The sequence below is a fragment of the Miniopterus natalensis genome, chromosome 6 (assembly GCF_054644295.1).
Source record: "Miniopterus natalensis isolate mMinNat1 chromosome 6, mMinNat1.hap1, whole genome shotgun sequence".
In the NCBI taxonomy this organism is placed as follows: Eukaryota; Metazoa; Chordata; class Mammalia; order Chiroptera; family Miniopteridae; genus Miniopterus; species Miniopterus natalensis.
In genome coordinates this window covers 8,581,055-8,606,904 of record NC_142086.1, presented here as the reverse complement: position 1 = coordinate 8,606,904, position 25,850 = coordinate 8,581,055, and the positions used below count along the sequence as shown (strand labels likewise).

General features: G+C 40.9%; 1 protein-coding gene across 1 annotated transcript in view; it reads right to left on the bottom strand.

Annotated features, from left to right (window-relative positions):
* Window positions 1-24,325, bottom strand: part of CPA3 (carboxypeptidase A3) — a 28,453-nt gene extending 4,128 nt beyond the window's left edge. Inside the window, 11 exon segments of the mRNA XM_016221716.2 lie at window positions 5,302-5,386; window positions 7,237-7,326; window positions 8,219-8,329; window positions 9,616-9,717; window positions 11,085-11,186; window positions 11,295-11,394; window positions 20,104-20,228; window positions 22,685-22,709; window positions 22,711-22,752; window positions 22,844-22,922; window positions 24,304-24,325. Of these exon segments, the coding sequence (XP_016077202.2) occupies window positions 5,302-5,386; window positions 7,237-7,326; window positions 8,219-8,329; window positions 9,616-9,717; window positions 11,085-11,186; window positions 11,295-11,394; window positions 20,104-20,228; window positions 22,685-22,709; window positions 22,711-22,752; window positions 22,844-22,922; window positions 24,304-24,325 (883 nt within the window).
* Window positions 24,326-25,850: the final 1,525 nt, after the last annotated feature.

The window sequence follows — 25,850 nt, the reverse complement described above, 5'->3', positions numbered from 1 at the left end:
CTTCAGTGATCAGGAAGACTGCCAGCTTTAGCTGGAGTTGGGTTTAAGTTCGTTAGGAAGAAAGTACATAAAGGTAGGAGTTCGGTAGCAATGGAAGTAAGGGAGTGTCTTACATGGTGTGTCCTGCATGGTGACTGAGAGAGTTAGACATTTTAATAAACTGGGCCAGTTTCTAGCTGTACCAGCTATCCACTTGCAGTTAAATAAACTGTTGTGCTTTCAAAGAATTAAAGAGTACGGCTATTTCATTTTGACAAACTTATTTTATGTGAAATTTCTCATTAAGTTTAGTAGTGGTGATTGAGAATATATATATTTTGTGATTTTTCATAACAGTATGATGTTATTGGGTATAATAAATATTCTTTTATGATACCACTTTTTGTATCTTCAAAATCTTAAATTTACAAACCAAAAGTGTATTAAGGGAGAAATAAATGCAACATTGAAAGCTTTTTACTTGTAAGAAATAATACATTATTGTAGAACTTAATTTGTTGAACACGCTACTTAGCTATTTATTTACCTCCATCTGTACCCACTAAAATATGTGTATATTTATAAAATATAATAACAATCACTTGCTAAACTAACTCATTTCATTAATTCCTATCACAACTTTATGATTCAAATGCCAATTGCTATTTTACAGAAGAGGAAACCTAGACACAGAGAGATTAAGTGATCTGTTCAAAGACACATAGCTAGTAAGTGGTTGAGTCAGGCATCAAATCCAAGCTGCCTGTCTTCAGAGTTCGTGCTATTAGCCACGTACAGTGCTACCCACCATATGCCAATCTATAGTTCTCTCAATAAAGAGTCTTCATTGAGTGCTACAGGTAATTTTTTTTGTTGACAATATTTTCTTAATTTATCAATATTACAAAAACTTTGTATTTTCAAAGCACATTAAGTATAAGGAGCTTACTGTAATACAACAAAAACAAGTCAAAATAAAACTGAACTGAGCTAGGAATTAGGTTTTAGCCCAAAGGAATCCACATAAAGTGATGCTGGTGAATTAATGTATTTTTTTAAAGTATTATTGACGTGCAGTAGACATAATAATCTGCACTTTTGTAACAACACTAAATGAAAATTCCATTTGAAGTAAGAGCTGAAGCTAGAGATACACGGTCATAAATTAAAATATTTTTTCTGCCCTTCTGTTTGTAAATATAATCTCAGCTTGACTTTCTCTTAGGTAGATATTGGGTGTTGTGAGCTACAAATTTTTGGCCTTGATTTCCCCCTTTTCCAAATGTACTGGGGGAAGCAGCCCGGGGCTGAGAAACAGGAGCAGATCTGGCAATTTTGGTGCATGGGAAGGCAATAAAAAGGCACTTTGAAGTCAACTTTTTAATGCATGATGTGGCTCACAAATGGATGATACTCATAATGATGCTGGAGACCTGGTTTCTATTAACTCAATGAACTATTCTTGCTAACCAGGGACTCTGTTCAGTTATTTCTAACATGGTAAAGGATTGGATATGCTATCAATTTGCAAATGTAAACATTTTGCAATCTTTTAACATCAATTTTTGTGCGATCTAAATATTGCTGTTTGTGGCAGAGTACTTGGTATCCAGTTGACTGTGGCCTGGAATGCTGACTTTGTTCCTGTTCTGCTCTAAAGTAATAAAATCTTTCTGTATGTCAATTTTTCAGTCTATAAATGAAGGGTTTGGCTCAGATCAGTGGTTCTCAAGCCTTGTTTCATCTTAGAATCCCTTTGGGTACTTCAAAAAAAAAAATGCAGCTGCCTGGGACCCACTACAGACTAATGAAATCAGAATTTTTGAGGTGGGGCCTGATCATCTGTGTATTATAAAAGCTCCTCAGATGACTCTACTGGGATGGGAGGCTTAAGAACCATGAATTAGATTAGTGATTTTCAACTGAGTGTGCTGCAGAATTGTTAAAACAAGCAATATCTGACTATTTAGTCAGGGGCACTGACCTCTTTCCTCTTAGATTATCAAATAAAAAAATGACAACAGCCAACACAACAATAACCATCCCATGTGAATTAATCAAAATTATAACTATTTTTTTGTCAGCTCGGCATAAGACATATTTTTTGGTGTGCCACAAAATTTTAATAATTAGTTTATGTGTGCCACGAGATGAAAAAGGTTGAAAATAACTGAATTAGATAATCTTTTATGTTTCCTCCTGGTTTAACATTTTTGGCTTTAAGTTATTTGCTATAATTGCTTCTTAGGTTCAAATTGCAAACATTTATTTTTTTCTGAAGGTCAAAGAGCTCTTCACAATTTGGGTTTTAAAAATGCTCCCTCAGACTTTTTCTTCTGTTTCTACCAAATCAAAGAGGTTTGGCTGCTTTCCCCAAGTCCCTGGACTTGCTAAGTAAAACCAGGATATCGAGATGACTGAGTTTAATCGTGGGTGCCCTTGTTTTCGATTCTTCTCAAGTCCACCGCTTTGGACCCCTTCCTTCTCAGGAAGGCTTGGCGTCCACCAGGCGTCATCAAGGCCTGCTCCCCTAACGGCTCTGAACGTCCGTCAGGCTGCTGCAGCCCTGTGTGGAAGAGGCCATGCTTCTGAGCCTGAATTCCTTAAAAATCTTTTAATATCATATAGTAAAACTTCAAAATACTGCTACACAGTTGTACAGAATAGTAATTCCTCTTCAGCCTACCCTCTTGTTTCGAAAGTGCCACACGGTGGGGTGGCATGCAGCTGTGGCATCTTTGGCTATCTGCCAGTTGGAAGGTAACTCCTTGGGAGCAGTCATTGTGACTTAACTCTTCCCACCTCTCTGTCGAAGCTCAAAGCCTGGGCAATTACTAGGTAGGCGCTGCGTAATTAAATGATTCTGCTTCAGTGCCATGCGTAGCTCTGCTCCACTCATAACTTGCATATATAGATGTGGAAAGTGTGAGAGGAACAATCCTTGGATTTTCGGGTTGCCATTTGCAAAGTTTGTTCCAGTTGGAACCCTTCGTTCTCTGATGCTAAGAATATCTGTGCGCTTTTCCTGCTTCTGATGTAGGAGCTGCCCTCACATCGTGGCTGGTGGCTTCTCTGGCCCTGCCCTGCTTCTGATGTAGGAGCTGCCCTCACATCGTGGCTGGTGGCTTCTCTGGCCCTGCCCTGCTTCTGATGTAGGAGCTGCCCTCACATCGTGGCTGGTGGCTTCTCTGGCCCTGCCCTTCTCCGCACCCACGAAGCAGGCTGCCGTTTAAGCTGCTGCTCCAGCCTGTTCGCCCGTCCTTTGCTTTGCCTGCTTTTTGTCCGTTCACATAGCTGGATGCATAATTTGTTCTGAAATCCCGTTGTCCTCCACTTGTGTGTATGATGAATTCCCGGCACGGCTGGATCTGTTTGGATACTGGCAGCATGATCTGTTCGGGTGCTGGCGACTGGCTGGGCCATTGCACGTGTTCTTTAGCCTCTGACAATGACTGGCTGATAGGTGCTTGCTGAGGAATGTCCTAGAGGAATGGCCCTTGCCTGGGTTATTTTTTTAGTCATGAATTCAGTTCCACCAAAGGAGCCTCTGCAATAGGTTGGCTCTAGAAGTTGCATGCGATGACTAGGCATTTTCAAAATTCATACTTCTAGCTCGGGGTAGGGAAGTGGTTTATAAAGTGTGGCCAGGGAGAGTTATTGCAGAGAATCCACAAATTCGAAAAGTGTAATGGAAGTAAGCGTGTGTTTTTGGCTGTGATGAGTTGCCCATGAAATGCAGCCTTTATCCTAAAACACTGGCTCTCATGGCTCTAGGGAGTGAAGCAGGCTGCATCGAGCCTCGTCCTGTGGTGGCTTTGGCTCACGTTTACTCTTTTTGGATACGACAGGACACCACGTCCACTGAGCAAATTCACGGCAACTACTTCTGATGTCCGTGCCCTGCACTATGCGAGATCTTATGTGGGCTAAGAGGAGATCGGAAGTATAATCCTTGCTTTGGAGGAATTAAATTTTGTTAAGAAGTTAAGATTTTGTAAGCAGTTTCACTGGGAATTTTCTGTAAAGTTTGGGCTTAAGAACTGAAGCTCAGAAATGGTTTGGATAAAAGGCAATTTTTAATAAAGTATTTCCAAACGAACGCCAGTGGATCTCGCCACAAGAGCAGATATGACCTCACTTCCCAGGGTCTGGATAATGACCTTTGGTGAAAATCAAATGAATATATTTTCATTGCTCGAAAATAGAAAAGCCTGATTATTTTAGCTGCAAAAACCAAATGGGAGAAAAGTATGCACAGTGCTCAAAATTGTGGGCTTTGGTTTTTGTTAAAACCCTGGAATGAATCCCAGTTTAGCTAGTTACAAGTACTGCCCAAGTCCTAGGGTGTGCTGAGGATATTGGGTCATGGACGCAGGTACTGTTCTGTGGTTTCTTTTTGCATTTAGATAATATATTATTTATTGACTTGTAAGAAATATAAGTCAATAATTTAAAATGCACAAAGCAAGTCTAAAAATAGTGAAGAGGAAGAAGCGGTGCTGAGACACTAAAACAGAACAGCAGAACTAGAGCCCTGTGACCTTCCTTAAGCACCATGCAGACTTCAGCGGGACACACTGGGGCAGGGCTGCTGAGAGGGACAGGACACTGGTTTTATAAGGTGAAGGTGGCTGGAACCGTCGGCTCACCCATTTTTCCACCAGGAGCTCAGGAAAAGGCTGTGCTTGCCTGGGGGGACTAGCCCAAGGAAGAAAGAGTCTAATTAAAGTGAAATGATTAAAATAAAAAAGGATTGCCTGACCGGGTAGCTCAGCTGGTTGGAGCTTCATCCTGGACACCAAAAAGTTGTGGGTTCAATCGCCGGTCAGAGCACATATCTAGATTGTGGGTTCAGTCCCCGGCTGGGGCACATACGGGAGGCAACTGGTGGATGTTTCTCTCTCGCGCTCTTCCTCTCTCTCTCAAAAATCAATAAAAACACATCCTCAGCTGAGGATTAGAAAAAAAGTATCAACTCTGCCCTAACTAATTCTTATTGTTCCTGTGAGCATAAAATGTTGTGTAGTTGGTGGGATAGGAAAGGGGATGAATTAAACCACAATTTTTTAATTTAATGACTTTGGTTGACCTTGTAACCCTGTAAAGAGTTCAGTATAATTTGTTTCTAGAAAAATACGATCCTCACCAATGGCAGATTTTAGCCCCCTGATTCACATACAATTCAAAATCACCTGTTAAAAATAAAGGTTAAATGAGCAATTCCAAATGTTCGAATTCTAATTTACATATTCTATGCTTTTCTTAAATATTTATAAAAAATGATTAGGGAAAATGTCACAGTAAGTAATAGGAAAAATTTACAAATTGTTGATGCTATTGGGCCATAGGCGTAGATGGTTTCATATTGAGTTGATAAAACATCGGTGCTGATCTTTGCAACTTTGGCCTGGAGAGAAAGGGAAGTTAGGAAGTTAGAGAACTATGTAAATGCCATTAATTTACTGGGCATTAAAAAAGTCAATTATACTGGCATTTGCAGATCAAAATAAAATAAATGGTCAAATGAGAAATTTATTTTCAGTAGGAGATATTGTCATTGTGAAGACTTCTAAATGTGAACTCAGTGATGTGCAGTAATGCCTTGTCTCATTTTGTGTGTCTAGGCTTTCTTTTCTCTCTCCTTCTCTCCCTCCCTCTCTGACGTTCTCCCTCTCTTCATTCCATCATTCCTTATAAAAAAATCACATCTTTCTTCTTCCTCTCAGACTTTTTTCTGGTTTCAGATTTTTTTTTTAGCTTTGACATTTTATTTATTATTTTTTTAATTAAAATTTTTTGGGCAAAATTGGTTAATAAGATTATATAGAAATGTATAGCATGCATTTCTATGATACCTGATCTGTACATTGCATTGCATGCCCACCACCCAAAGTCACATCATCTTCCATCACCATGTATTTGGTCCCCTAAACCCTTTCATCGCCCTTCCCTCTGGTGACCACCATATTGTGTCTCTGAGTTTCAGTTTTGTATCCCGCATATGAGTGAAATCATATGGTTCTTAGCTCTTTCTGTCCGACTTATTTCACTCAGTGTGAGATTCTCGACGCCCATCCATGTTGTCTCTGGCTTCAGAGCTTTGTCTCTTCCAAGCCAGCTTGTCCCCTGTTCCTCCTTCCTTTGCCTTTGCAGGGTCCGCATCGCCATAAGACTTTCTCCGCATGAGGTTTAGCAAGCCAAGGGAAGAAGGGTGGTCGGCTCCACTTTAAAACAGTTCTCTCGTACCCTTTGGGACAGTGTGGATGGACCTGGGGTGGGTGGCGGAGGTCAAAGTCTGCGTCCCTCAGCACAGCCCCCACTTCTTCTGATGGGGACTCACAAAACACTTTAAGTATTTTAGTCGCCCAGGTTGACGGGGCCCCTCTGTTTCGGGCGCGGTCGTCACTGCAGACGACCTTGGCACACGCAGCCCCGTGGAACAGCCTCGGCCCACTGGGGCACCCTCAGCCGTGGTTATTTCTCTCCTGTCCCAGGGTCACTGGAGTCGCACACCAGAAGCAGCCCCGGGCCCAGGCCGGAGGGTCCCGGTTCCAGTCCAACCCCAGCTCCAGCTTGCTGGGGACCGGCTACTTTCTTGGAGCCAAGTTTCTTCAACCCATTTCAGCAGGCAGCCCTCAGTCAGGAAAGCTGCTATGACCATGTTCCTTACGGTAGAATGGAATGAAAAGCTCAGGTGGCATGTTAACAAAATTAGGTAACGAAAAATAGTGAATTGGAGTAGTGGAAATTTCTCCTTGAATATTGTAATGATAAAGTCATATTTGTGTAGCAACTACAGAGTCAACTGATATAGCAGGCCTTTGCTTTTCATTCATTTCCATAAACCTCTCCACTCTCTTTCCCCAGATGTTTCTTTTTGCTGAATATCTGAAGAACTACCTGTGTGTTGGTTTTAATCACTGGTCTTTTTCAACTTTTATCAGACTAGAATGAGGAAGCATCTGACATGTTTCTTCAGATTAACTGAATTTTTGTACATATGGATTGTGCTTAATCTTTAGCATGCTAAATATATTAAGTGAGAGATGGCTTGATAAACAACCCCATGCTCTAATTCTTCCCATACAACAAAATATTCACAATACTTCCATAGTGGTGATGATTACTTTTCATTTTTTACATTAGAAAATGAACACTCAGGCAATACATATCTTTGCTGAAATAAGTAGGCAGTTTAAGTAAACTTGGTGTCTAAACACTCTTTATAGCTCTTCTCCTTGAGCCAAGTCAACTCACAGTCCACGAAGCATTGAAGTTCCTGTTGAGATCAGAGCTGATGCACCTGTAGCCTCGGTTCCTGGAATGATTTTTTCTCCACGTGTGGTTCTGCAGGATGAAGTGATGGAAGAGTTTACAGCAGATCAGTCTGTGTCTTTCAGCTTGATCATTTCAGATCCTCTATGCAAGTGTCTACAGCTTTATTGGAAATCTATCTAGTAAAACTGAGACCTTTTATTATAAAGAAAAATATATTGTTTTCTTAAAATTTGTTATATTTTCCAAAAGATTGCTTTTTACATTAATATTCTAATTCAGTTAGTTTTAAAAACTGTTGATTAGTTCTCAGTATTAGAAAAGATAAATGATGTCCTGAAATGACCTATACTTTAAATTATAGCTTCATTACATCGTTCATCATTTATAGATTCAGATATGATACAGGTCAGATTGTGACTGCTGGAGCACTTTTCAGAAAAGAACGTGATGTGATAGTATCTGTCTGAAAGTTCATTATTAATTTCATTTAGCAACAGAAGGGAAATAAAGGGTCCTGTTAAGAGTCACATATCTGTGTCACTATGAAATTTATTTTTTGATACAATTATTCCTCTTCAAATTCTGTCCCAAGTTGATGGAATACAGTGACGTTTGCTTTGAAGTCAATGTATTCATAATATCTTTAAATGACTTGTATTCTTAGCTAGAACATGCTTTTGCCATATCATATAACATACATTCCCTTTATAATTACTGCTTTATTTAATTTTTCCACACTTCCAGCTTCAGCAGCAAAAATTTCATGTTGTTTTCAAGGACCTATGCAGCTAGGAAATCTTGCTTGCCTTAGTCTGAAATCAAGATTTTAAAAAATATACTTTTCTGGATTGGAATTAACTGGTTACCCAAATCTTAGACTTAATGCATAGCAATCAGTGTGCATTAAAGTCAGTAAGTACTATATTAGCTAAGTGCAAAAAAGAAGCTACAAGAACAGTACCTGTGTCCATGACCAAATATAACCATCAACGTTGAACACAGGAAGAACATAAAAATCCATTCGGTCCAGGATTTTGGTCATAATTTTGTTTTTTCCATAAGTTTTGGTTGCCTGTAGGGAACAGGAAGAAACTGAAGCTGTTGGTGTAAAATTCAGCTGCCACATGGAAAGCTGCAGTTATAATAGTAGTAACTACCACTCTTTAAGTCATTTGCCCACGGTCACATGATTTCAAACATATTTCTCCTAAACTGCAGATAAATAAATGACCCATAAATGACAGAAAACAATGACATTTATTCAGACTAATGAAATTAATTGAACTGAGCATTCTTTACAGGATCATTTAATTATTGAGACTTGCAGCATTTCAAATGTAGCATGCAAGATACCTTTCACAGGGAGAAGAGAGGCCAAGTGCGAAATTAGCATGATGGCTTATTTTAGATGGGTTATTTCCCTCACATTCCCTATGTAAATATGGATTGAGTCTGTAAGCATAAGAATATGTAAATAATGAGAGGATCATAAATTAATTATAAACAGGATTAAAGAAAAAGTGTTCTATTGACAAAAAAACTCAAGCATTTAGAAATTGGCTAATCAACTTCTTCCTCCTCACATCTGATTGAAATTTCTCTAATTATCTGGACTTTGCATGACTACTGAAGTCTCTGTCACCATTCTTGGAAACTCTCTCCCAGGCACAGCTGTACTGGGGCCAAGGGATGCCGCATCGTCCCATCACGGGTGTTCCTCTACAGGCTGAGTAAGGGGAGCGGGGGCCCTCAGCTGGGAGAGCTACAACATGGCAGGGGTAAGTCAGCTCTACTGGTAGGTTCATTCCTAGTGAAACTGTCCGTGCCCACAAAGCCACCGTTACAGGCTGCATGCAAAGGCTGTGGAAAGAGAAAGTTAAAGGTAGTAGGACACAGTAGGAATAGAGAGGAATAACTAACTAACTTTTTAAAACAGTGAGTTATTTTCCACTTGGAAAGGGAACGTAAGCAGCCAAGTGCACGTGTGTTTAATGAAATACTAACAGGAACTAAAGGCCTGTGCTCTGAGCCTCCTGAAGAAACTACGTTTGTAGGTTATAACATTAAGGTGGTTTCAGATTTTCCATACTTACCTATAGGAAAAACTCTCATTTTGTAACAAAAAAACTGTTTTCATTTTATAAGCTGTCAGCTGGAGTTTAAGAAGTCTGAAGGAAGGTGTCAATTTTTTAAAAACTGAATGCTGAGTAAGATCCAGAGCATTTATTTCCTGACAGCACCAGCCGTGGCTCGTCTGGTTGAGTGGAACTGCGCTCATTTGGAAAGGGGGCTTGCCACTCAGCGAACTGCTGAGACTTGACCGTCAAAGGAGAGCCCTGTGTGTTCCAATTCACTTACCTGATAGACGAACCACTGGCAGAACGCTGGGGGGATCCATTCTCGGGCGTGGATGCCACAGTCCGTAAAAATAGCCTTTCTTCTTCCATCCCTTTTCCCAATCTATTTAAAAATGAAGTCGAGATATTATTTTGCATGAATTCACACATTGATCTCTTGTTGTCCTATAACCATATTCTCAAAGCAATTCTTTCCCCTGTCTCCTGCTGAATGGGTACCTGTATAAATACATGTTCCCAGGGAGGACCATGGAGTATATGTATCCTTAAATGTCTATACATAATTCATAATTTATTATGTAGAATATTTTTCAAAAGTTTTCTGTAGTGTCAGAGTTGCTTTTAGGCTCTTTTCTTTTTTTTTTTTTAAATCACAATCTATTGTTTTTTTTTATTTTATAGCTAACATTCTTTGGTCTCAGACATAGATTATAAAGTTGCTTCTGTTTCTGCCATTTTCTTTTGTTTTTCTGTCTTCATAACTATTAGGTTTGGACAAAAACTTAATGTTCCTGAGGGTTCACCCCTCCCTGGCATGAGGATGTAACTTTTAGATGAACTCATTTCACTGGCCACCTTCTGTTCCTTATGCTCGGTAACTCTCCACTCCCGCTCAGAAAAACCACGCGAGTGTCAAAAAGTTCCCTCCCTACCCCCTGTGAAGGGCCTTCCTCCCCAGCCACTGGCGCGGATGCCACTTGGAGCTCAGCCCTTCTGTACTCAGATGCTCTAACCACCTGTGTTCAGATGCCCTGATAAAACTGCTTTGCCTTCTCATCTGGCCTCGTGTGTTCCTCCTCTGCAAGCCTCACAATAACCTGGGGATGCTTTGCTAGGCGTGGAAAAGATTTTGTAGCTGTGTTTGAAGTGGCTGTTTGAAGGGCTGTCATTTTGAAGAGCGGTTGGATTTGTTTTGGGTGGTTGGAGAGAATGAATGGGTGGGAGTTTTGGATAAAGAAGGGCTTCCCAGTTATGAAGGGCATGTATCAGGGAGCGGTGTCTTTGGATGTACAAAAGTCCAGCAGCAGCTGAATGGCAGTTACCAGCTGGGTTATAGAAGGGAATCCCCCTCAACATGGGGCGGGATTGCTTCACTTAGTGTTCTCAGGTCCTATGATTCTGTGATTCTTGAATTTCTCTTTTCTTCATGACACTTTAGTCATCAGTTTCACTGAATTTTAATGTCAGGATGCTTCTGCACCAGAGAAACCATTAACTCATAATAAAGAAACAGGATAAGATGTTTGTCTGTGTTAGTCCACGGTGTATGACAGATGGTTTAATCAGAACTTTTTTGGTTCCACCTAAAACCAGCTGTCACTCCTATTCTAGAATGGATGTCTAGAGCGAAAATGTTCTTCAAAAAATAACTTTTTATTGTATCAAAATTAGCTGTATGTGTCAAAAGTAATCTTAAAAATCATGTTTTTCAACAAGAATAAGAATCAGTAGTTCTTGAAGTATTTTTACCTTGAGAACATACGGTGGGTTATCTTTAACAGTGGTTCCAATTTTAATACGAGAGACCATGTCAGGATGGTTATGCACCATTTTTTCAGCCCAAGCAACAATCTTAACAAAAGCAATTTGACGAATTAATACGAGAAAATTAATGAAGACAAATGTTGAGGCTCTTTTTTTTTTTTTTTTTTTTCGGAAGCACAGGCATTTTACTGTAACTTGTCCCAGTATTGTATTTGTATAGCTGTGCTTGCCTGGGATATCTTCTTTAACATCAAACTGTTTCTCAATCACTTCTTGTAGATCATGAGTCAAGATTCTGTTTGATGGGGCAGTGATAAAATTTACATTTACTAGAGAAAGAAAAACACATTTATCTTTAATTTGCAGAAATTTTCTCTTCCTTTATCTTAGATCAACTTATTCTCTTACCGTTTCCTTTAGATGTGTCATGTGCCTGGCTTCAGATCGTCCCTTTAATCTACAGCAGTGCTGTCCAATATAGTAGTCTATATCTGCACGTGGCTATAGAGCACTTAAAATGGGCTTGTCCAAACGTAAAGATTGCTGAAATAGCTCACTAAGAGGTTATATTCATTATATGTTGACATAATATTGAAGATGTTAAAGTAAATAAAATATTTTGTTAAAATTGCTTTTTTTACTAGAATGTTTAAAATTGCACGTGTGGCTTGCATTGTACTGCTGTTGGTCAGGTCTGCTCTATAGTCACTCACACCCTTTCTTCAAAGCACACACCTTCACAAACACACCACACAGGCAACAGTGGGTATTCTTATGCACAAATCTACTCACTGTCCTGAGAAACTTGAGTAACAATATTAATAAGCATTTACTTAGCACTTACCATGAGCCAGTCATTGCTCTAAGCAATTTACATGCATTAAATTATTTCATTTCCAACTGAGATTATTATCCTCATTTTATAGGTGAGAAAGCTGAGGCATAAAGTGTTTAAATAACTTGCCCATGATTGCAGAGCTAGAACATGGCTAGGCAGGTTTGGGGAGTGTGACACAAGATGCAGGAAGAATCACTGGAAGGCTAGTGTTGGGGACCAGAAGGCTTATGTCTCTATCCTCTTATCTATTCCATCTTATCCTGAGTTATCTCATCTCATCTCATCTCATCTCATCTCATCTCATCTCATCTCATCTCATCTCATCTCATCTCATCTCATCTCATCTCATCTCATCTCATCTCATCATCTCATCTCATCTCATCTCATCTCATCTCATCCCATCACCTCATTGAATCCCACGGCTTTATGGCAACCTAAAGGGCATCCATATTTCTATCTCCAGTTCTGGCTTCTGCCCCGAACCTACATCTAACCTCTTCCCCTACCTCTCCCATGACTAGCACATCCAATTACCACCTGCCATTTTCACCTAGATATCCATTTATTTAGTATGGTCCAGGTACTTCTTTACATACATTGTTTTATTTATCTTATTAATATTATCACCATTTTACAGATGGGAACATTGTTGTTCAGAAAGTTTAAATATAACTTGTGTATGGTGGAGCTGGGAATTTGAATGCCAACTTGCCTGACTTCAAGATTTATATTTCAAAAATACCACTGTCGTCATATTCACAAATATTTTTGTATATTTTGTCTGTTTAAGGATTTTCTATTTTGCTCTATTGACCTATTTTTTTTTTACTCTTGTGTAAGCACCAAACCATATTTAATTACAGTTTTAATACTGAATTTTAATATTTCATAAAGTGTCTCCTTATTTTTGCTTCCAAAATTTTTTGAGTAATTTCACCTATTTTTAACAAATGTTTTGTCAGAATCATTTGAAAAATTATTACAAAAAAGGGCTTTTGATTAGAATTGTATTAAATTATGGATAAGTTTGAGAAGACTTATAATTAATAATGAAGCATAATATAGCTTTTTAAAAATTCAAGAAAATTTTATATTTTTTGTTTATTCATATACTTTTATTAGTCTTGTGAGTAGCTTTTTTCCACTAAATACAGGAACTGATTATTTATATATTAAAAAACTTATTGCTTTGGTTATACTTACCTATTAGCCACTGTATTAGTTTAAAAATTATCCTGTTCTAATATGTTTTAGCTATGTCTTCAGGGTTTCTGTGTAGTTATTCTGCAAAAGATTATACTTTCTATTTTTTTTCTATATCTAGTTCTCCCCCCTCTTGTTTTATTGAATTGGCTAAGCTCTCTGAACAAGAGAAATAATAGTGGTAAAAGAAGGTGTTCTAGTTTTTCCTGGTTTTAACAAGAAAAATCTGTCTTTCACCATTAAGTATATATAATATTGGTTGTCATTTTGAGATTAATATGGCACTGTCTATATGATCAAATTATCATTGTCTATTGATGTATTATTGCAATTAAATTTTATTATATTTCTTAATATGTGTAATATTATGTTGCAGCCACAGGAGACTTACAAACACTCACAAAATGTTCATCTTATTTTAGAAATAATTATAAAAAGCTTGTTTTTTGTTGTTATTAATCCTCACCTGAGGATAGGAATCGAACCTTTGATCCTTCAGTCTGCAGGCCAATGCTCTAACCACTGAGCAAAACTGGCCAGGGCTAAAAAGCTTGCTTAACCTAGGAGGAATGCATTGGACACAGGCAAGGTGACTCCCAGGAAGCAAGCATACCATCAGTAGGTGACAGCTGACAGCGGAAAAAAGCAAAGTAAAATTACATAGAAGACAGGAAACGCAGGGGTCAGATGTAAGTCCAAATTCCCCAACATACTTTTGGAACTTAGTCCTTGAAAAGACCATTCTCTCATAGCACAGTATGAAAATTTGTGTTGATGCCCGGCCGGGCGTGGCTCAGGGGTTGAGCGTCCACTTAGGATCCAGGCGATCGGGGTTCGATTCCCAGTCAGGCCACATGCCCGGGTTCCAGGCTCAGTCAATGACTCTCTCATCATTGATGTTTCTATCTCTCTCTCTCCCTCTCCTTTCCTCTCTCTGAAATCAATAAAGATATATTTTTTTAAAAAAAGAAAATTTGTGTTGATAATGATAATTTCTCAACCAAAAGTAAACTATATTCAATATACTCGATTTTGTAGGGTAGTGTGGCTTATAATGGAAATAGTTCTGTGAAATATTTAAAATAAAGGATTTTATGAAGTTGTACTTATCTGAACATTTTCTTTATTTTGATTATATAAAAGAAGTGTTACTCAACTTTTGTTGACGAAACACGTGTGTTTTTCTTCTATGAGCAATGAGTCCTATGTAGGAAGATGCTGTCTATTTTCAAACATTTATTCTAGTCATTTAGGACAGTATTATGCACTCCTGTGCTTCCATGAGTTCTATCAAGTAAGGAAGCAGGAATCTAGTAGGAAGGGCTCTGTGATCAGACATTGTTGGGTTCCAGCCCCAGTTTGGCTACTTAATACTTAATCTGCTCTTGGGCAAATCAGCTATCTCCCTGATGACTCACTTTTACAACGGTGCCAAACGTGCCGTCCAGGGTTGTGGTGAGAATGAAATGAAGTGAAATAGGACATGCACTTGCCATGCCAGAGGCACCCAGGGAACTTCAGTGCAACAGTGAGGATGAGTCACAGACTGACAACCGAGTCACCGTGGTTTGACACGGCTCTGAACCGGGCTTTGATGGCGTGTACTTGTTTGACTGATTTTTTCGATTTCTCATGATGATGAACTGTGACGCCGCAGTGCCCATTCTGCTCATCAGTTTCTTCTGCTGATTGACTGACTGATCTGAGTTCGGAGGCGGAACACGAATGAGGTAGACTCCTAATTAGAGCTTATTTAGCACGTGAGACCAAGTCCTGCTCATGAATATTGATTCCCACGAACAGCACCGACATGCACATTATATGCAATTCACTGTTTACTTGGCTTTCGACTTATGATGAATCTGGGATTTCTGAGAGGAAAAAACTGTGACAATTTTGGAATCAGGTGGGGCATGTTGCACTGAAACTCATACAAAGCCTGAGCAGGTTGGACGTCACGTTTTGGGTGGTCACTACGGGCATAATTAATTATTTCAGCCTCTAAAGAGGGCTATGGCTTTTGCTCTACCCACATTAATAGAAGTAGAGGAACCAGGCCAACGAGAAATGCTATGGTCCCAAAGGTTGATTTGGAACATACAGCAGTATTAATTAGTCACAGGAAGCTCGTATCTAAGGGTGTTTTTAGACTTACACATATCAATTTAGCTCTTGCGATAACAGCAGCAAAAGAAACCTGTGTGAGCTGAAATCCGACCTGTCCACAAAGGCAGCTCCGTGAGGACATCGGAACAAAGCCAGACTGCTGCTGGCAGGGACCGGAAATGAAGCCTAAAGCTGAAAATTAAGAACCAGGCCAGATGTTATTTTCACGAGCCCTTCCAATAACCAGCAGCTAGGCTTACACAAATGAAACCAAATTACCCTCTCAAATATTATTTTAGCACTCCCATAATTGCTTAATTTGTTAAAAATATTCCTGAATGTAGGTGAAAAGATAAATAACTATCACCGAGGACTTAATGCTACGAATGGCTAATGTTTTCCAGTCTTCCTTCTGTGCCAGGCACTCTGCTTAGCACAGCTTTTACAGTTTATCTTCTACTCTTTATCCCACCACTATTCCGTTGGTTGGGCATCATTATTGCCCCCATTTTTATACAGGTTTGGTGCGTTTCCAAAGTTCTCACAACTGGCAGAATGTAGAAGTGGGGTTTGAGCCTAGAGATCTGACCTCTGATGTGACCATTGTACAACCGCACCTCCGCTGCAGGGAGTGAAATCCCTGGATGGTGCCGTCGGGCCTGCAGTTTGCTTAGTTCACTGGGGCTTGTGAAAAGTTTGACCAGTAACCAGCTTTCCTGGAAACCTGTGTCTCATGCCAGGGAGCGGGTGAGCTCAGAGAAGAGGCAAGATGAGCCCTATCCTGGCAATTTCAAGGCGCCCTCCTGCTGCTTTTAGAGAGGGGCCGAGAGGAATGATGAGGACTGTGCGCCAGTGTACCATTGTCCTCCCTGATCCACAGTCTCTCTCTCCAAGGTTTAGTTGCCTGTGGTCAACTGTGGTCCAAAAATATTAAATGGAAAATTCCAGAAATAAACAATGCATACATTTTAAATTGCATGCCATCCTGAGTGCTTCGCTTCATCTTATTACGGAGGCATTGCATCATCCACATCATCAGAAAGAAGACAGTAAGATATTTTGAGAGAGAGACCACATTCACGTAACGTTTATTATAGTATATTGTTATAACTGGTCTATTTTGTTATTATTGTTAGCTTCTTCAGGTGCTTAATTTGTAAATTAAACTTTATCATAGGTATGTAAGTATAGGAAAAAACAGTCTGTGTGTGTATATGTGTGTATGTGTGTGTGTATGTTTATGTGTGTGCATATGTGTGTGTACGTTTATGTGTGTGTGTGTGTGTGTGTGTGTACTGGTGGTGAGGAAGGATGTTTTGGGGAGGCAGAGCCATTGCTATAAGCTGATCTGAATCCCCCCATTCCAGTAGGACAGGGGCTACTCAAAAGCATGATTTCATGTCTCCATAAGGTACCTTTTATCCCAAGTATCTCACGAATCGAGTTACCAGGTATCAAACGTGCCACTTGCGTCCACGGATCTCCCAACACTTGAGGCAGACCTCTGTGACAGGTAATGAGCTTCAAGGCACTAATTTATTCACGAGGAGGGAAAGGGGGCATCCGGTGATGCTATCCTGTGGTGCAATGTGTGTGCTGTGTGTGTGAGTGTGTGCGTATGGGAGTGTGTGTGTGCACGCGCAGCTGAGTAAACGTGTAAGTAGTCTTCCCTCTACTTGATTTAGTAGAAGTAAAGGAGCAGCGAAGGGCGACTTCATGAAACCCCATTTTAGAGATGAAGAAAATGAGGTGCAGAGAAGTTAAGTAAATTCTTCACTGATGCGTGATTGAAATGGGACTGGAAAGGACCGGCCTGGCTCCCGAATCCACACTCTTACCTACACACCCTGCTTTCTGCCGTGACCACCATCTCGTCAACGCTCGGAGCAGGTGTCAATATACCTGTTTCACTCCTGGGCAAGTAATATATGAAAATGTAGAGCAGAAGCGAATGAATGGAATGAGGCATTAGAATTATTTATTTTGTTAAAATACTTATTTTATAGGCCCGTGTATATACTTGGAATGTGAGTTTGTGCCTGACTGGACATGACTGGATCAGTGGACATCAGTGTGAGGTATTGGTGATCGCTGTGCCAGTTTGGGAAAGGTCTCTTTGGCAATCCCCACACAATCTTATGTGGATCTTAATCAGATTTTACTTAACTGTATCATTTGAATTTTACTAATATATTAAGAGTGGTTTTCTGAATTACCTTTTATTAACAACTCTATCTGCTAATTTTAACTTTGATCAGAGAAAAGATAATCTAAAGTGTCTCTAAAATATAGATATCTAAAATATTTAAAACACTGTAAACACACAAGGGTTTTTAACTGCTGAATCCAAATAGGGTGCCTGCCACTCTAGGCTTAGTTGAATGAATGTACTTTCCTTTAGATATTTTCCCACCTGTCTGTTCAGGTTTAATAGTATATACATATTACATTTTTTAATTTGGCCTTTTATGATTTTATAAAAGTGTAAATGAAAAGGGAACAAACATGCTACTTTAAAATCAACTCTGGCTTAGTAATTTAATTTTCTGAAAATTAAAAACAATTGCACCCAGATGCTTTAAATTAAATAGTGGTTTATATGCACGTCTAAGGAAGGGTGTCTAAGTAAATAACTGTGTCAAACCAGCCTTGTAATGTGGTATTATTCAGACTGGAGCTTGGGTCCCATCAGATGTTTCTGTTCTCAGAACCCTCTTTCGTTACTGATTGATACCAAGTAACACATATAATTAATATGCAAATAAAATTATCTATGTAATTAGTACTTGGAGACAAGATTTTAAGTAGTTCTTGTCTGCACAGATCACTTTACATATTTATATTTCTGAGTAAGGTAACTATCTAATTATGTGGCTTTCCTACAACTGTGGCTAATTTGGACCAATTTCTAAAAATCATGTCCTAATTAGATAAAACTAATTTTTATAGGTAGTTTAACACTTTGGTTTTTGATGTGGAGAGCAAGGAAGTATCTTGGCGTAAGATAAATTGAAAAACACACTATTTATGAGGATCTGAATTTAGATAACAAAATTTCTGTTTGAAGTCAGAATTGTGTCAGGCTAGGAGAGCCTATGGAGGACCAAAGGGGAGACAGGGCTGATGTGAACTATTTGATAAAATGGAAGGATGTCAGCCACCTGCCCAGGTGCCTTCTGTCACAGTGATTTATCCAGCTATCCACACTCAAAGCAAACAACCAGCTCATTGTCTACATTACCAAAATATTAAGAAAAACACAATACTTTATTTTTACCCAGCTGTTCAAAACAAATTATACAAAATCAGCCAGCTAAAATTTATTTTAGCTTGGGCTGAGTACTTTGTAAGAATGGGTTGATCACAGGAATCTGAGTCATGTCTATATTAATGAAGCAGAGAGGAGAGTGTAGTAGCTGAGGCGCGCATTTGAGAAGCCCGGCGGTGAGGGGAATGGAGAGACAGTCTCGGGAGTGTAGGGTAGGGCCGGCGTCTTTTAGATGAAGGAATCCAGACGTCACCTGAACCTGAGCGTAGCCGAGGCTTCATCATGCGCTAATTCCTGAGATCTCGGAGGCATATGAGTAAAACGTCTATTCTAACTTAATGGTGCAACTGATAAACACAGAAAAGCACATGCCGATATATCACTTAAAAAGAGTTAAATGCTGGTGTAAATGAACTTGGGAACCCTTCTACCCATATATTAACTTCCTTTGTTTCACATCCCTTTTGAAACAACAGTAAACACAAAGGCAGAGATCAACAACAGCCTGCGGCTTTTTAAGCCACTAAGCCACAAACGAGAACGCTTTCTGACTTGTCTTACATCTTTCCTTACTTTCAGAAGAGTTTATACTTGAGGGTATTGTCGCGACGTCACAGTGCAGCCAGGCCGTGGGGCGGCAGGAGCCCGCCTGCAGCAGCCGCTGGGGTCTCCGTCCCAGCCCAGGTCTCCCGAGTTAGGTGGCGGGGCACGAAGTGGCAGGTGCGGCAGACAGGACTAGTGCTGAGCCGCGTTTAGAGTGGTGAGGGCCTCAATAAACGGGGCTCCTGGGGTGACAAGGGCTGGGGAGCTAAAACAGGGCCCCTTAGTACATCAAATCACTAAATGTTTGAAAGAATCAAGACGCTTTGCTTTCTATGTTGTGTTCACGTCTGATCCTCCCCGACGGGCTCCGTTCTTTGCGCTGCCCCGGGGCCCAGGCAGGGCCTGGCCCGGCTGGTGCTCGGTGCCTTCTACTTCCCCTTCATTTTTCTGTGGGGCCACAATGACTCATTTTGGCATCTTTGGCCATTAAAAAATTCTCTCCCCTTGGACGTGTCTTATTCTACTGCGTTGCTTTTGCTTTCTCGGAGGAAGAATTTCTTTCATAAAAATGTATTTATTCCCTATATATTTTACATTTCCTCATCTCTGACTTAAAGGTGAACACTATGTGGGTCTCCTTTTATGTATCAGGAGGATTCAAATAAAAAAACACTTGGTGCTGGTGGTTACCAGCAGCGTCTGAGCTCTGGGAGATTACCTGTTGGGGCGGCGAGTGTGGCTAAGCCATCCGGGCCTGCTCGCGGGCACCCTGTCTTCACATCGGGCTGATTCTCAGAGATGGCAGAGGGAGATAATTGCCATTCTTGCAGATCAGGGCAAACATAAGATGGAAGTTGAGTGGACAAGTTTGATTTCATTACCTCTGTAGGCAGACCCCAAGAGTGTATTTGGAAGTAATGGTAAGTTTTGTGTCATAGATATACCTTTCGTTTTTCCTAATTCAGAAATAGTACTTTCCTTTCAATTTCAAGACTCTCCAAACTCTGAATGTACAACACATTTGAATATTGAATAATAGGACTTACTCATAGTGCATATTATTTTGATCCAAGGCAAACTGGATGGACTGGGATTCCTTTTCACTAACTCGGAAATCCACCCTCAAGTTAGCAGCCACATGGTGGGCTGGATCCAGATACCAGAAGTCAAGCTGCAGAGAGGAGTTCAGTGTTAGTTACAGTTGTTGGTTTGCTCACCCAACACATGTTCATTAAGAAATGACTATGTGCCATACACCAGGAAAGGGAGGTGGGTTCAATGTCACTAAGCTATAGACCCTTCTTTTAATAAGCTTATGAGAATTTTGCAAATATATTTAAGATCCGTTGAATATCCTGAAGTGGAAAAGAAACCATTTGTGCCAACACCTCTTGCAGGACATGGTATCTGTAAATACAAAAAGTGAGCAGCTTTTGGTTAATTTGTTTGGTTCTACCATCTTGGGGTTGTTTCATAATTAATTTAGCCACAGCATCTGTCTCTAATTGGGAATACAGATTAAATATATGGTCCCCCATTCCCCTTTCTAATTCAAGCCTCAAAACCAAATGTTCCTGTAACTCGAATTCCTGGAAAGTTTGTGTCCAGCAGAAGGCATAGTGCTCAGCTGTGTCATTTTTCTAGCAGTATGTCCTTGGGCAGATTACTATGACTCTTTGAGTGTCAGTTTTCTCCCCTAAAATATGAGGCTAACAGGGCTCTGTTGGGATGTTGCAAAGACCGTGAAATGATGTGAGGTCTGGGACACGCAGGCATTGATGAACTGCTGATCCCCTCCACTGTCTTTTCCTCCAGCTGAGAATTTCAGAATTTTAGTGATTGGGCCCAGAAGGATGGCATTCAGATTAAGATAACTTTGAGAAGATTCCAGCTCTTCCTGTTCTTCAAAATCATACTCAACCATGAAACCTGGGAAGTGTGAAGGAAATGCCCAATTTCCATCCATCACACCAGGCTGTGGGCACGTGTCTAAGTCTACCTGGCTGATTCCTAGTTGAATCCCACTGTACCTCTAAGTTAATTATTATGAGACTGCTATGAACTAATATTTATTGGTTTATTTTGATCAAAAAGCTACTGCTGTATTGAACATATGAGAGATGTAGTGATTTAAAGGTGAGTTAAGCAGGGTGATCTAATCATACAGCAGTTTCTCTGTCCTACAGCAGAACAAGTGTTTGGGGTTCAGTGAACTTTCGTGAGCATTTATTAAGCACCAGGCATGGAGCTGGGTGTCACTAGTGTGGAGGCTAAGAAAGGACTTATGAGAAGCAAGAAGTTCAGTGTGAGAGGGAGCCACACATGCATCTCCAACACGCTGAGCAATGCCAGGGAAAAGCACAGGAGCTCCAGGGCACAGGAAGCAATGCAAACTGGGTCAGAGAGCTGATGGACAGAGAAGACCTCCTTAAAGAAGGAAACATTCCTCCTGGGCAAAGGTGTGCAGGGCCACAGTGGGTGAGTCTTTGGTGTCCATGAGTTTTAGAAAAAGAGGGTGAGGGAGCAGGAGACTGCAGAGGCTGGCAGGCTGGCAGATTGTGAAGGACTTTGCTGCACCAGCACCAACAGAAAATGCTCCTCTAGGCCCACTACTGAGCTCACCTCGTCTTTGATGGAGAAGGAAACTGAGATCCAGAGAGGTTACGTGACTTGCCTAAGGCCACATAGCTGGGATTGGAACCTCTGAAGACCATACTCTTCCCACAGTCGGCTGCCTCTGGTGAAAAAGCTTCAGACGGAGGAATGCAACCATCAGGTTTCAGGGAGAGCGGCCAGGTTGCGGTGTGCGCCGGCCGCTGGGAGGAAGGGCTGGGGCCCTGCATTCTAGCTCGACAGCTAGTGAAACGGTCCAGGAGGAGGCAGGGCCAACATGAACTTGGCAGTGGCCGGGGAATGGAGAGAAAAATGTGGATTTGAAAGACATTTGGGAATTGGAGTAGGTGGAACTTTTGATTGATCTGAGGTGGAGATAAGGGTGTGGGGGACAAGAATAAATCTCGGATTTGGGTATGGGTTTAAATCTGGTGTGTAATCTCGATTATTTAGCTTACTGCCTTTGAACTTCTATTCTTCTGTTTCAAATGGGTTAGATTATGACACAGACACGGAAAATCTTATGGACAATCAGATAGAAGCAGCTGAATAAATGACAAAGTGATTACGCTGGCCTGTTGGGTTTGAAAAGACCAATCTGACTTTCAGAGTTTCCTTTTGCAGTGGATCTGCTCTTGGGAAGGGTGGCCTCTTGATATGATCACCCAGGTCCTGGATGTTATCAGTTAATAACACGTTAACAGAGATGATGCCTCGAAGACCAGGGTGGGAGTGAGCAGACGGGCGGAGCAGGGAAAAGAGGCCCTTATTTCACAATTTCATCTAGAAAAGGCTCTTGTTTGCAAGGCTTTTTGGGGAAAAGTGGAAGTGGTAGTCTGGGGAAAAACAAAAAACAAAACCGAAGCCAAGGAAGTGTTGGCGATTGTCTGAATTATCCAAGCAGCTCCTGCCACTTCCCCTCATCTTTGTCTTTGGGCATTAAACACAAAGTGAAAAAGAAGCAGCTTTTCGAGAACAGAAAGAAAAGATAAAATTTCTCAGTAAATGCTTTACCTGGTTGGTTTTGGCCAAGTCCTTTGGCTCGGTCTTCATCCTGGGGCCTCCCTCGGAGCACCTTCTCCCTTTCCGAAAGCAGAGATGGGAACTGAACCGTAAGGAGCACCCCTTAACCCTGTCCCCACGCGGGGACCGCAGCGCGGGGCGGGGACTTACCTGTCGAGGCAGACCGGGGCAACGGCCAGGGTGGCAGCGGTCAAACCCACGGGCAGGACGATCGGCCTGTTCTTCTCTGCTGCCCTCAGGCCCTCGGCCGGTTTTATGCCTCAGCTCTTATCTGGAGGAGCAGCTGATTTCCTCTTAGGGTTCTGGTGGATGCACTGCCCCCTCAGCCCGCGTGTTTTCTAGGCGCGAGAGGCAGGGTGGCAACGTTAACAGTAAATGCCACGAGACTCGTATTACTTTTACAGCAGGGGATACCTATTTCGCAGGTGGGATGGGAGGCAAATTCCTTTTTTAGCAAATAACTTGCCCAAGGTAATGGAGCTAGTATGTTCACAGAGCTGGGATTTGAACCCAGTTCTTTGCTCTAAAATACTACTCTACCCTATGTTTGCCTGCGGAAGGAATCAGTTTGAATTTGCATTTGACACCTGTGACAAATTTGGGTATCTGGCTGGCCACAGAACCTTGGGGGGTGGTCCTTAATAACACAAAATATGTTTTTGAAGCTACATTGTAAATTGTTAAATGAAAAACGTTTAAATTACAAAATATTTTAAATATATTAAAACATTAGAAGTAATCTGGAAAACATGGATGTAGTCACCATCTAGATTTTATGACGGTTATGCCTCGGCCATGTGTCTGGCTCTGCACCTCTCTTTGCGAGGAAGCAAACATTACAGAAAGAGCTGTAGCTTCCACCTCCCCTCCTCCCCTTCCCCTCCTTCTGTCCTCAGAGGGAGCCCCCAACCCTAAAGCGGTTTAGGACTCCTGAAGGGCAACATAATATGGTTACTCAAATGTTTGTACATTGGCTGCTGTCTTCAGGATCTGGATGCTGCAGGTACCCAATAAATGCTTTTTGAAAGTCTAATTAATGGATAGACCATTTTTAACAGTCTCTTGGGGGGGGGGGGATCTTTTTGTCTTGAACACATCTCAGTTAATTACGGATTATTTGGGAGATGGCAACACCTTTACCCAGAATCATAGGTAATCTAACAGACTGAGTGAATTTACCTAATCAGGTAAGATGTTAGAATTTCCTTTTAAAAATGACCCCTTCACATTGACAAATGTATAGGTGGTCATGTATGAAGCTTCTCAGAGTCATGGTTGCATATTTTTATTATCCAAATACTGTTTTGGGGGAGATTATAAATTATAAGTAGCAGCAATAGCTTCATTTCTCTCTGATAGGTGTGCGATATAATCTAAGACTTTCTTTCATTCCTTCAAAGGTCCCCTTGCCCAACCCTGCAGGTAAGGAGAGGAGGGTTTTACAAATGATTTCATGTTCTTGACATCGGACAAGCTCATCAGCTCTAGAAACTCCCAAAGCAAATGCTTGTTCGGCTGTCTCTAAGGGTGCGTTTGGCAGGGGCACAGAGAGAGAGAAAGAGCTTGACAGATAGAGCCTTGGAGTGGCTCCCGGACATTGGCTACTTTACCTGGAGCAGGCTGCCTCGTCATTCTGGGCCTTGGTTTTCTCACCTGTAAAATGGATGCAAATGTGACCCTAAAAAGTGGCTGCGAGGACCAAATGAGGTAGCATATGTAAGGGACGTGGTGGGTGGCAGGGACTAAGGGAATGCCGTGACCTCTAGGGAGTTGATGAAATTGTCCGATTCTGTGACCAGACCCACAGCTGGCCGTGGGCCGGCTGCAGAGCTGATGCCAGTCGGCGGGCATCGCTCGGTCACCTCAAGCGCTTGCTGTGACCTTAGGGTGAGAGCTCGCTCTGTTTCAATCTGGACCACCTGGAGAATTTTTTAATTTTTATTTTTGTTTTATGTAGTAGCTTTGCTTTTTGGAGTTTTATTTTCTGATTCTAAAAGTAATAAATCCCCCTGAAGATATTTTAGCAAAATACAGAAAAGTTGGGAGAGGAAAATAGAAATCACCATTAATTCTATCATTCTCACATATTTTTTGAAGCCTTTTCTGTGTGACTAATTTTAAAACGGTGAGGAAAAGGCTTCTATATCTTTTTTCAAGTGACGTGTGAAGGACACCTCTATTTAATTTTGGGATCTAAGTAAATGTTTGAAGGATCCCGATTCCCTCAGGATAAGACTTTGATGCGGGACAAATCTCTGACTTCTTCGTATCTGCTGGGTATTGACTGCCGACAGCTCCCTGTTTCTGGAATAGGACACAGACACGTGATGCTTTTAAGACCTGCCACGTCTCCCAGTCTATTTAGCCTCTGAAGGATGGTATAATAGATGGATTGCAAGAATATACTGGCGCTTTTTCTCGGAATGGGTTTGATTTCTTGGCAAGCATAGTTCAGTACAACTTTACGTTATTGCAGCAAGATTTATAAAAGGTCTTGGTACTTGTATGGGGTAGGATAGCTGCTGGACACCGTATCACTCGCTGCAGGATTGGCTCTGTGAGGCAACATGCTTTATAGTTATAATGAGTCTCTTTGAAAAGGGATGTAGAATTGAATGCTCACATGGCAATAATTTTCCACCTTTCTGGGTCTTTGTACTCCTAGGATTTTCAGTAGTGTATGTCTAACTATGGTTTACAAATCCCATTGTTTTTTAAACTATGCTTCTCTGCATATTTTCAGACATTATTGCTATAAGAGAAATGTCCTGGAAAATGAAAGTCAAATTTCTCTTGTAATTATTAGAATCTTTAAATAGTTTTCTGTCTTCAAATCAAACCCAACAAACTTCTGGCACACCTTTAGACATTTCATAAAGGACATGGTAAAAGAAAAATTTGTTACCTTAACTGTGGATGTTGGATGCTTAACATTGAAACAAAACTTAACACTGAAGCAAAATGCTGCAGAAAAACTTGTCTTCCTTAGTGGAGAACAAACTGGGTGTGCGATTCAAGCAGGGTCGGACCTGATGAGGGGCGAGTGATTGCCTGTTCAAATGGGATGACCTGAAAGGATCAACAAGACCCCACCTGGCACCCGAAAAACCTCATTAACTGAAATTCTCTCTGGCCAATTCATATAGGTCAGCTGGCA